The sequence below is a fragment of the Phyllopteryx taeniolatus genome, chromosome 6 (assembly GCF_024500385.1).
Source record: "Phyllopteryx taeniolatus isolate TA_2022b chromosome 6, UOR_Ptae_1.2, whole genome shotgun sequence".
Lineage (NCBI taxonomy): Eukaryota > Metazoa > Chordata > Actinopteri > Syngnathiformes > Syngnathidae > Phyllopteryx > Phyllopteryx taeniolatus.
This window is the reverse complement of record NC_084507.1, coordinates 17,609,272-17,621,919: the sequence shown is the minus strand read 5'-3', so window position 1 is coordinate 17,621,919 and position 12,648 is coordinate 17,609,272. Positions and strand designations below refer to the sequence as shown.

At 42.0% G+C, this 12,648-nt stretch overlaps 1 protein-coding gene across 2 annotated transcripts in view; it reads left to right on the top strand.

The window, feature by feature from the left end:
* The window catches only part of clcn1b (chloride channel, voltage-sensitive 1b), a 45,105-nt gene that overhangs the window by 23,539 nt on the left and 8,918 nt on the right, over positions 1 to 12,648 (top strand). For both annotated transcript variants that reach the window (XM_061776745.1, XM_061776747.1), the window contains 11 exons: positions 1,082 to 1,159; positions 3,889 to 3,967; positions 5,599 to 5,724; positions 7,671 to 7,755; positions 7,838 to 7,939; positions 8,614 to 8,698; positions 9,728 to 9,883; positions 10,783 to 10,852; positions 10,979 to 11,089; positions 12,099 to 12,312; positions 12,386 to 12,519. In XM_061776745.1, coding sequence (XP_061632729.1) covers positions 1,082 to 1,159; positions 3,889 to 3,967; positions 5,599 to 5,724; positions 7,671 to 7,755; positions 7,838 to 7,939; positions 8,614 to 8,698; positions 9,728 to 9,883; positions 10,783 to 10,852; positions 10,979 to 11,089; positions 12,099 to 12,312; positions 12,386 to 12,519 — 1,240 coding nt within the window. The remainder of the gene's footprint in view (positions 1 to 1,081; positions 1,160 to 3,888; positions 3,968 to 5,598; positions 5,725 to 7,670; positions 7,756 to 7,837; positions 7,940 to 8,613; positions 8,699 to 9,727; positions 9,884 to 10,782; positions 10,853 to 10,978; positions 11,090 to 12,098; positions 12,313 to 12,385; positions 12,520 to 12,648) is intronic.

The following is a 12,648-nucleotide window of genomic DNA, read 5'->3' as shown; positions in this document are numbered from 1 at the left end:
TTTAATAATCTCTGACTGTCTTACGAGACAATGAAGGTATCCGTCATTCAAGTAGAAATACATTTTTACTGTATTTAAGTAGATTTTACTTTAGTGGATTATTTATTTATTTACTTTTACTACCTACATTTGAAAACAGATATCTGTACTTTCTACTCCTTGCTTTGTCCTGGTCCGCTTGGCAACACCCGGGCATCATTGGCGTAACCATCCTGTAGCAGGTAAAGTCAGGCCTTCAAAATAAAAGCACAGCAGTATCACAACATGCTCGCACCACAGTTTTCAAAATCCTGCTCGAGTCTGGCTATTTCCCCCTTTACTGGTTCTCTCTATCACTTACGAAAGCTGCGCATTCAGAAATAGAAGGCAATGGAAATCAATTAATGTAGCATACTGATTATTGGGGCACTCATCTGTTGCTGCAATTGCTCTGCTTCCTCCTCAAAGCGAAAACACGTGATTAGCCACAAGTCGACATCGTGTTCTAAACGTCATTGTGGAGTAGTAAAGTCGACTAGTTTTTCTTCACAGTCCAAGCACTTTGAAAGTTAATAAAAGACGGAAAGCATTTTGTGTGCAATGAAGTTGGCTTGCTGTGGTGCCAAGTTATCAGTACGCGTATTGTATATAATTGACTGTATTTAATTTACAGGTACATTTCAGAGTCTGTATTTTTTTTATTTTACTTAAGTCAAGGAGTTGAATCAGTACTTTTGCCAGCTGTGGGTGAAAAAGCTTTTCATCCTCATTACCATTCCGCATCGCCGCCATCATCGTTTTTTAGGCTCCTCTCATTCCTCTCCTACTCTATCTGTTCTTTCCGCGAGCTTAGAGGATAATAAATCATCGGCTGTCTTGTTGTCCTGCCCTTCCTCCCCTCGTTGATTATTCAAGTCCTCCAAGGAGTGCATTATTCTACCCCATCCCCTGTCGTAGTAGCGGCGAAGGCCATCTCAACCGGCAATTAGGCCCTGATTGATGTGTTTCGATAACACGCGAGCCATTTTAGACTCCCTGTTTTACACGCAATTGTCAGTGTTTGTACGTGTCTGTCATCCGCATCCTCCGCTTCCTCCCTCAGGGTCCATTCGTCCACATTGCCAGTATCTGTGCCGCAGTGCTGAGTCGCTTCATGTCCATCTTCTCTGGCGTCTATGAGGTAAGATGGAGCCTCAGGCAACATGCCGCCGAGCAGGATGTGTGCTGTTCCCCCCATCCTAAATGTCGTTACTACTAAATGCTTCCCATTTTTGCAACCCCAAAAAGACATTTGAAACGACCACCTCTTAATACCACCATTATCATGCAGCAATTATAAAAAAAAACACCAATACTGTAAAAAAAAACAAAAAAAAACAACAACAACAACTAAAAAATAACACCATGTACTGTAACTGTATTCTGCAGTTCAGAATCAATATTTATGTAATAACATGACAAAAAAAAAGAAACATTTTGGGAGCTTAAAAAAACGTCACCGAGCTGTTCTGTAAATTGAGGCATCCAGCGAGGCGCATTTTCGGGATGTACCCATCGTTAGTTTGCTAAGTACACGATGAAGTGGTAAATGGGCCTTGTTATCAATGCTAAGCACAGCTAACTCACAACTGAGCAGCATAGCCAAATGAAATGACGTCACTTGGTCCTTATATAGTGGGGGAGGGAACTTGCCCGAGAAAGTATACGAATGTTTTAGCCCCGCCCATGAATCAGGAAAATTCAAACTGTGAAAAAGATGCTTAAGCTATATTGAAACAATTCAGCACTATATTGTTATAGGTCTTTGCCTATGTTTTCAGCAGTTATCTCCAAACATATTTAATGTATTTAGAAACAAAACACGACTTTCTGCTTTGAGCCCCTTTAATGACATGACATTTTGCGAATGGTTGTTTGTTTTTTATGCCCTGCGATTGGCTGGCCAGTTCACGGTGTAACCCGCCTCTCGCCCAGAGTCACCCGGGATAGGCTACAGCTCGCCCGCGACCTTAGTGAGGATAAGCGGTACGGAAAATGGATGGATGGATGGACATTTTGCTGCTCCTTCTAGTGTGCATGGCTTGGCCACTTGATGGCAGTATAATAGAAACGACGAGACACATGAAGAAGAGTTTCACAACTATCTTTGTAAGCTGCAGCACTTTCTGTCATTTTTCACAAAGGATAAAGAATATATGCCTGTGAGTATTGTTATATATCTGTCTGTATGTGTTTCTCTACCATCCATCCATCCATTTTCTGAGCCGCTTCTCCTCACTAGGGTCGCGGGCGTGCTGGAGCCTATCCCAGCTGTCATCGGGCAGGAGGCGGGGTACACCCTGAACTGGTTGCCAGCCAATCGCAGGGCACGTAGAAACAAACAACCATTCACACTCACAGTCATGCCTACGGGCAATTTAGAGTCTCCAATTAATGCATGTTTTTGGGATGTGGGAGGAAACCGGAGTGCCCGGAGAAAACCCACGCAGGCACGGGGAGAACATGCACTACTCCACACAGGCGGGGACGGGGATTGAACCCCGCACCTCAGAACTGTGAGGCTGACGCTCTAACCAGTCGTCCACCGTGCCGCCTGTTTCTCTACATTATGTTCAAATATTTGTTGCTTAAAGGGTTATAACACCGTAACACTATGGCATTTTGCATTGTTTGTTAGCATTAGGCTAAACGGACTGTCGTAGGGCAAAGCTATGTGATTGTTTCAAATACACATGCAATTCTCTTTGCTTTCTGTTTAGTTTGACAGTAAAGTTCAACTGGGAGTGGAAATTCAACAGCTTGAAAATTCCTTTTGCGACCGATTGTTCACTATTAGCTAAACTGCTGCTTGTTGTGAAGTGAGATGAGTGGCGTTGACTTCCGCAATACATCTGAAATTGACAGCTCGTGTCTCAAAAAAAACTTGTAAGTGGTGTCACCCGTATCTCAAGGCACAACTGTATTAGATTTTAGCTTGTAAATGTAGGAAAAAGTACAAAGAGAAAATGGGAAGTGTTTTCCTCTCCCATCTGTCCTTCCCAGCCTGCTCGAGCCTTTCCATGCTATTGTTTTGGCTCTCCCCTCCACCGCCTCCCAACCCCCATCCCTGCCCTGGACCCATGCCCGCCCTAGCTAGCACCTCGTCTGTGTTTGTGTCTCATAGTATTAATACTGCGATGGTAATGTCTGGCAGTTGTAATAATATTGACCTCTCCCATCCTTACCCCCCACCCCCCCTTGTCCCCACCCCTGTGGTCTTTCTTTACTCCCTTCCTCCATCACCTCTCATTCATCCCAACTGCTCTGCTTCCTCCCCTTGCTTCCCCACTCCCTGCTGACCTTTCAACCCCAGAATGGCACCCATAATCAGGACCTGTTGGTGTGTGCGTGTGCTGTGGGAGTGGCCACTTGTTTCGCTGCTCCAGTGGGAGGCAAGACCTCAGACATCAAAATGAATGACTTAGTTACTACTCCATATTGGTCATCTGGTGCATATTTGATCCCATGCTGAAGTTTTTACAGCTTATTAGCTTACAAATATACTGGTCCAGCCTGCTTGAGATCAAATTGGGGTGTACAGTATGTGGCCCCGGAACTAAAATGACTTTGACACCCCTTCTTTGTGTCTACTTATTGTACTGTAGTTTTTTTCTTCCGAGATGCATGCGCGCCCTCGCTCTTATTACACCCTTGCTGGTTTGTGATGTTTCCTCACCCCTTTATTACTACCGCTTGTAAAAATCCATTGAGCATTATTTATTCACTTGATCCAATTTTGCTTCCCCACTGTCACATCATCACCCTGTGTGCTCCACCACCACCCTCCTCCCATCCTGTTTTTCTGTCCTTCTGTCCTCATCCCCCCTATCAACCACCCCCTCCCCACCCTTCTGTTGTCTGCGTCAGTAGAACCCTTACGGTTACACAGATATTCTGACTGTTGGCTGTGCCGTCGGGGTGGGATGCTGTTTCGGCACTCCACTGGGAGGTACTGTACAACTATGCACTGCTCACTATGTCCCCACTGTCCAAACACACACACACACACACACACCTACACACACACACGCACACTGCTATCAAAACTCTTTTTACTGCTCTTTTTACAATGGATCTAATTTTGGGCGACTCATTGTGTGATCGCATGCTCATCATCTTAATGACACTTTGCTGCTTCACTGGCACTTGAATAATTAGTGCTGAGAAATGAAAAGGGTGGGAAATTGTAATCGCTCTTGATTTTGATGCGATTCTCCAACCTTCACTGTGGTCCCTGCAGTTTATGCAGGAGAATCAGACTGAGTCAACAGATTTCCAGTCAATGAGATTGAGCGTTAGAAATCTTATTTGTCAAACTTGGACTGTTATCTGCTTCAGGCAAACTGAAAGATTCATTCTTTCCTCCAGCCCACTGAGCATTTGCATTGTCAAGAGTCCTGGAATAGTTTTTTTTCCCTAAAATGTATTACTTAAAAAAAATAATTTATCACATGAAATAATTGCTTAAATTATTTGTTTCTAAATAATACAGTTAAATTATTTGTAAAATAAACACATTTTCATATTCATTCACATTTTTTATTTAATTGATTAAATATTTGGATAATATATTCATTGTAAATAATAAAACAAAACATTAGGAAACTAAACTAGGTATGCATTTAAGTTTAGTTTACTAAAAGGTTACTAAAATAAAGAAGAACTTATAGTTCATAATTTTTTTACTGAGTAATCTACTAAATATTTGGTAAATGTATTCATTGTAAATAAGAAAACAAAAATTAATAAACTAAATTATTTTATTTTGTATTTCATTAAATAATTGTTTAATTTATTTATTGTCATACATTTTATTTATTATATACAATAACTGATGATTTTTTATTATAATAATCCAATAAAAATAGTCAACTATACTATTTTACACAGGCACTTAACTTTTTGTTTATTTTATGGAAAGAAAAAAAAAGCGCCGATGCCAATATCCATCAAAATGCCCAATATCTGCATCGATAATTGGCCTGGCTGATAATCAGTCTATCCCCAGCAGATTCCATGACCTAAGTAAACATAGTATGTACTATAATGTTCTTATGCACATCAGGCACCTGCATTTGGTCTGGAATTCCTAGTTAAGACAGTTAGTCTTAATTATACAGTACGTGAGTCATCATGCAGTTATTAGTTTTCAATCAGCTGAGAATGATGCAAGTCATGAACTTGTGCGTGAGTTTGTGTATTTGAAATGCACATCAGGCACCTGCATTTGGTCTGGAATTCTTATTTAACAGTTTGTCTTAATTATACAGTAAGTGAGTCATCATGCAACTATTAGTTTTCAATCAGCTGAGAAGGATGCAAGTCATGAAAGTGTGAGTGAGTTTGTGTATTTAAGAGCGCACTCATGTATGTTTCGTGGCCCTCCTCTTGTGTATGATTAGACCCTCAGCTTCAAGTGTTTTTAGTATCCCTCAGCATATTTTAACTCATTTCACTCCCTCTCATCGCCGTCTCCCTCGTTGACCACTTCTTCTCTCATGTTTCCTCTCTAATCCTCCTCTGCTCCTCTTCTTCCTTCTCTGTCCCTCTCTCTCTCTTTCTCTCCTCCGCTGCCACCAGGGGTGTTGTTCAGTATTGAGGTCACGTCTACGTACTTTGCAGTGAGGAATTACTGGCGGGGATATTTTGCCGCCACGTTCAGCGCCTTCATATTCAGGGTGCTCTCTGTATGGAACAAGGATGCTGGTGAGACGCAGCTCACAGATGCACACACACACACGCACACACACACACACAAACACACACACACATACACACACACACACACTGAAAATACTGCAGTGCTGGCATTTTATGGAAGGTGGCCAGTTGTGACAGCAAAGTCCTTCGTCTTTTTCCCCCCTCAAGTATGAATGGATAAGCTGCATGTTTGTCCAAATGTGGGGACATGTTGGGAGATTCGGCTGATATATTAACAATGCTAGCAAAAGTAATCACTCTGCTGCGAACCGCTCCAGTGAGAGTTCGAGATCATGGCTTGATGAAGCCAACAGGACCACATCATCTGCAAAAAGGAGAGATGGGATACTGATTCCACCAAACCGGACTCCCTCTACGCCATGGTTGTGCCTAGAAATTCTGTCCATAAAAGTTATGAACAAAATCGGTGACAAAGGGCAGCCTTGGCAGAGTCCAACCCTCACCGGAAACTAATCCGACTTATTACGGGCATTGCGGACCAAACTCTGACACTGGTCGTACAGGCACCGAACAGCCCGTGTAAGGGGGTTCGGTACCCCATACTCCCGAAGCACCCCCCACAGGACTCCTGGAGGGACATGGTCGAACGCCTTGCACCCTTGAGGACCCTGCCGAGGGTGTAGAGCTGGTCGCCCAGGACGAAAACCACAATACTCCTCCTGAATCTGAGATTTGACTTCCCGACGGACCTTCCTCTCCAGCACCCCTGAATAGACATTACCAGGGAGGCTGAGGAGTGTGATCCCCCTGTAGTTGGAACACACACTCTGGTCCCCCTTCTTAAAAAGGGGGACCACCATCCCAGTCTGCCAATCCAGAGGGACTGTCCCCGATGTCCACGCGATGTTGGAGAGGCGTGTCAACCAGGACAGCCCCACAACAGCCAGAGCCTTTAGGAACTCCGGGCAAATGCCCATGCCCAACTTTTTGCCTTAGTGACCACCAAAGCTGCATTCCACTTGGGCAGCCGGTACCCATCAGCTGCCTGAGGAGTCCCACAGGCAAAAAATGCCTGATAGGACTCCTTCTTCAACTTGACGGCATCCCTCACCTCTGGTGTCCACCAACGGGTTCGGGGGTTGCCGCCACGACAGGCACCGTCCACCTTACGGCCAAAGCTCCGGTCGTCCGCCTCAGCAATGGAGGGGCGGAACACGGTCTACTCGGACTCAATGTCCCCCTCCTCCCCCGGAACGTGAGCGAAGTTCTGTCAGAGGTGGGAGTTGAAACTTCTTCTGACAGGGGAGTCTGCCAGACGTTCCCAGCAGACCCTCACAACACGTTTTGGCATCTTCCCCCACCATCGGAGCCAACTCACCACCATGTGGTGATCAGTTGACAGCTCCGCCCCTCTCTTCACCCGAGTGTCCAAGACATGCAGCCGCAAGTCTGATGACACGACCACAAAGTCAGAATCAATTAAAGTATTATTATTATTATGAATTTAAAAAATATTTTGTCAAATAATTGGTAATTAATTCCAATTAAATTATTTATATTGTATAAAGTAAAATAAAATGAGCATGAATTATGATTTTACTATTAAAAAAACTTTTTTTGTTGCATTCATTTAACATTTTTCCTAACATTGGTAAATTAAAATGACCTTATTTAATTTTGTATTAATGTATCTCATTATATATTTATTATTGTAAATACCTACATTAAATTAATAACTTAAACAAGTTTGAATTTAAAAAAAATCTATTTCATTAAATAATTAATATTATATAATTAATGAATATTTCACATTATAGCAATCCTAAAATGACATGAAAATATAACCCCGACAGGTTGTTATTAGCCAAGGAATGCAATCAACGCAATGTGATTTGGTTTAGGTAACCAATTAGTAGTCCAGACTGTTCACAATTGTTTTATTTTCTACTGTGGGGAAAAAAAAAACATTTTGTGTTTTTTCTCTCCGACAGTCACAATCACTGCTCTCTTCAAAACCAACTTCCGAATGGATTTCCCCTTCGACCTGCAGGAGCTGCCAGCGTTTGCAATAATTGGGTAAAGTGTATGTGTGTGTGCGTATGTGTGTGTACATAATTAAATGAAAATGTATCCGAGTGACTGGGGTCTTGGGTTTCAGGATCTCATGCGGGTTCCTGGGGGCGTTCTTTGTCTACTTGAACAGACAGGTGGTTCTGTTTATGAGAAGACCCACAGCGCTCACACGCTTTCTGACCAAGCAGTGAGTCCACAAGCACACAAACGTGTACACACACACAGACAAAATATTTTTTCTTTGGCCTCATGGGCAGGTTTCACGGATAGAATTTTTTTGATGGACTGGTGTAGTAATAAATAAAAACAATCAAAAAATACAAATCAACTTCACACTGAATGCAGTTGTTGTAACGAGTTAGCCAGACTAGTCTTGTGCTCCATAGCGTAGCATATCGTAAGATGGTACAGCTTAGCCAGAGCCAAAAAGCAAATGCTTTGATTCACACTGAACTGAGGTCTGCAGCAGGTTCTGCTACTGTCTGATATCAAATTCTGTTTTGTAGTACCGAATAGCTAAATGCCTCTCTTGAACATCTGCTGACATAAATCTAGTTATCACAGCTCTTGTCCATGAGCTCATCAGTCTCATGGTGGCAGAAAGCAAGAGAGATTCAACAACCTTTTGGCAAGTTACTCACTCAATGTCTGCCCCTCAGGGGCCCAACAATCTGGAAGCACTCATCGCCAACATTAGAGAGGCGGGCAGAACAGAGTTGTTTGTCACTTTAATACAATGTTGTTATTTTACCCAGTATCCCAAAAAATGTGTATTCGTGTGTGTGTGTGTGCCTGTGTGTGTGTGTGCGTGTGTGCATTTGTGCGCGCGCATGCGTGCCTGCCTGCGGTCTGTGTGTCCAGTCGGTTGATCTATCCAGGCGCAGTCACGCTGATCATCGCCACCTTCACGTTTCCTCCTGGATTTGGACAGTTTATGGCTGGCGAGGTGAGAAGAACTGTCTCATGCTGATATCGTATTTCTTCAACTAGGTGTCGCCCCTCTTATCGACGCCTGACCCCAGTTACAGTAAACCAGCGTTTATTGCGAGGGGATTCAGACCCATTCTCGGTTGGTAAAAATCCATGATATGGAGAGGGCGTAAAAAAATTGTTTATATGTAGTTTTACCCCTCTGTGTGCTTAAAAGACATTTAAACATACATAATTCACACATTTCTTCCATTTCCCTGACATGTTCATAACTCACACTCAACTCTTAAAATCATCTTTCACCATTGAAATGAATGAAAATGCCATTAATCCGTTCCAGCCCACATAAAATACCAGCAAAAATCGTTATATTTTTAAAATAAAATTGTACACTATAGTATTGTATTTAGAAAAAACACTTGTGCATCATGATTATTTCATTGCACAGCTCCTTCTTGTCCGTGTGCCTTGGCCACCAGGGGGAAGTATATTACAGAAATACGGATATATAAAAAGAAGACGGTCACAACCGCTCAGTAAGCTGCAGTAATATTAGTCGTTTCTCATAATGGATAATGAAAGTATGCCTGTGAGTATTGTTATATTGTCTGTCTAAATATGTTTCTGCAACATTTGTGTTCAAATATCCATTGCTTAAAGGGTTATACGTAACTACGGTGACATTGATGGTATTTTCGTTAGCCTGTCTAAGGCAGACCAGTGTGTACCGCGCCTCTTGGCTGAAGTCAGCTGGGATATGCCCCAGCTCACCCGTAACCCTAATGAGGACAAGCGCTACAGAAAATGGATGGATGGATGAATTCATTTTGTAGTTGAAGCACAATGTAGAATTACATAATTTTTTCCTTTTGTCATTCCCTTTGCCAAGTTTGGCTGGGGGTGACAAGAGCAATGATAAAGTGCACCGCTCCTCTGCATTTTGATTTCATTTGAACCTTTCTGTGAGATGAGTTTTGGAGTTTTACAAGCTCCTGTCTTCGCCCGCACCCACTATACACCCCCCGCCCTACCCCGTCTGTGGCAGCTCATGCCCAGAGAGTGCATCAACTCCCTGTTCGACAACTTCACCTGGGCCAAAATCGCAGCATCCTCCCCTCCGCCTGGTCTGGGCCGCTCGGCCGTGTGGCTTCACCCTCAGGTCAGCGTCTTCGTCATCCTCCTCCTCTTCCTTGTCATGAAGGTGAGCGTTTCCTGTGCTACACTCACAGGCCACAATATTAAGTACACTTGCACAATAAAAATATGAATACCTGAGTACAACTGCACCAAGGCAAACAAAATTAGATAAGCTTCATTTTATTCAGATTTATTGATCAAAATTGAAAACCTTTTCAAAGGGATGTAGTTTTTTCTCTCAGCTTTGGCAAAGCTTCATAGCCTGTGCAACAATCAACTGATTTTCCTTTTTGCTTTTGTCTCTAAATCTGTGTTCAAGTTGCTGTATTTTTATAGAATCTCCTCAAAAATGCACGTATAACATATAACATAACAATGTTTGTCTGTGCACAAACATTGTAATGCAGTGGTCCCCAACCACCGGGCTGCAAACCGTTTTTTTTTTCTTCTGTCTGTATGTTTTTGTATTAATTAGCGGAATGGGAGACGCCCCGTCCATGATTCGCTTTTACTAGTGTAAAGGGGATTGTATATAATTGATAGTTATATACTTTTAAATGATATACTGATGAATTCTAATCTACCCAACGTGCAGTGCATGAAACCGTATAACTAATATAATCATAGTTGTATTGCACATTGAAACTTGAAGGAAATGAGAGATGTTGAAATAGTATGTAAATGTGCTAATCATATAGTCATATTCTGCAGTTGTATTTGAACAATGGGTGGAAATTTAGGGGCATAAATATGGATAAGAATACAAACATTGATTAGCATGTATATTAATATGCATAATGATCTCTGAACTGTTTGAATTTGCGATGCAGCTCTTGTACTGGCTTCCATTTGACTGTGCAAGTGTACCTATTCAAGTGCGCCTGAGTGCGTGTGTTCACGATAGTGAGGAAAAACCTCTGGGATTGCTCTCCATCCTTCCATGATCCTGTTTTTGTGTCGCAGTTCTGGATGTCAGCGGTTTCCACCACCATGCCCATCCCCTCGGGCGCCTTCATGCCAGTGTTCATATTAGGTAAGAGGATTTCTTTTTTCTTTTTTCTTTTTGTTTTTTTGGAGTAATACAAGCACAGTTACAGCTTGCTGACTCAGCAGCTTTTTGGTTTTGTCTTCACCAGCGTGCCTTATCTCGCTCCTCTAGGAGCCGCTTTTGGTCGCCTCGTAGGGGAGCTCATGGCCACTCTGTTCCCCAATGGAATCTTATTTGACGGGATTGTGTATCGCATCCTGCCGGGGGGCTACGCCGTCATCGGTCAGTCTCGGGCTTCCCCATTTTCCTTTGCGCTTGACCTTCAGGTGGAAAATGAAATATGGCATCCGATGGTTTACTGTGACCCCTTTATAAAGCCAATCACAAAATACCATTATTATAGGAGTGGATTACAAGACATTTTTTATTTGTTTTTTTTTAAATGTTTCCCTCCCCCCAATAAATTCGTCTAAATGACATATGAAACAGTATAATGAAAAAAAATAAATTATTTATGAATTAATTAAACATTGCCTTGATTCTTGTAAAACCTCTACAGGGCACTCATAAAAATCGAGATTTAAATCCTAGACATACTGGTGCGCATTCAAATGTTATATATATATTACATTACATTACATTGCAGTACCATACAATACAGCATATTGGATTGTAATATAGTACACATTTTTTCATAAAATTTTTTGTTAGACCTTATAGTCAATTGTGACTTAATTGTGAATGTCTTTTATTTCAGTGAGAATATTTACTTTGCAAAACCCAATACAGTAAAACTGTACATTTTAAAGCCACTTGTGAAGTGAATGGATTATTTCAGCAAAGGAGAAGTGCTCACAGACTAAATATGAAAAAAACAAAAGCTGTGTGTGTCATAATTAATAATAATGATAATACAGATTAGGTCCCAACCGATATGGATTTTTCTAGGCCGATGCAGATGCCAATATTTGGCAGAATAAAACTCTGATAAACAATTAATTAGCCGATTAAACTTAACTTTAAAAAATATGTAATGAATAAAATAACTTATTTTTTGATCCCACTTTCAACAATAAAGATATGAATTACAGACAGAAAATTTGACTTTTGTACTATACATTGTCCTTTAGTATTTATCGAACCTTACAACAGAGAGAAAAATCGAAAAAAAACGGCCATTTTTTTTCGATTTGAAAGGCGTTAATATCGGTCAATTAAATCGGCCAGCTGATTAATCGACCAGGCCCTAATACGGATGCATGAGAGCAAAATATTCTGCACTCCCTGCCAGGTGCGGCCGCCATGACTGGTGCTGTCACTCACACGGTTTCTACGGCGGTGATCTGCTTCGAGCTGACAGGTCAGATCTCCCACATCCTGCCCATGATGGTGGCGGTCATTCTGGCCAACATGGTGGCCCAGGGTCTGCAGCCTTCGCTCTACGACTCTATCATCCAGGTGAAGAAGCTGCCGTACTTGCCTGAGCTGGCTCTCGGGCACATCAGGTAAAGCGGACACCCAAAAGTTATGAGCCTAGAATGATTGTTGTGTTTAATGGTGTTCATCGTATTTCTTCAGCAAGTACAACATCTTTGTGGAGGACATCATGGTGCGCAAGGTGAAGTTCTTGTCATCTCGCTCCACCTATCGGGAACTTAATCATTTGCTGGAGACCACGACACTGAAAACCATCCCCCTTGTCGACTCCAAAGGTTAGGGAAGTTAAATCATTACGGTAATAAAGCTAATGTTGCTTTTCATTGCCCAAATAGGTTACTATGCTGGGAGATATGAATAATGGCAGTGCAGTAAAGAATTGTATTACAGTTTTCTAGCACTAA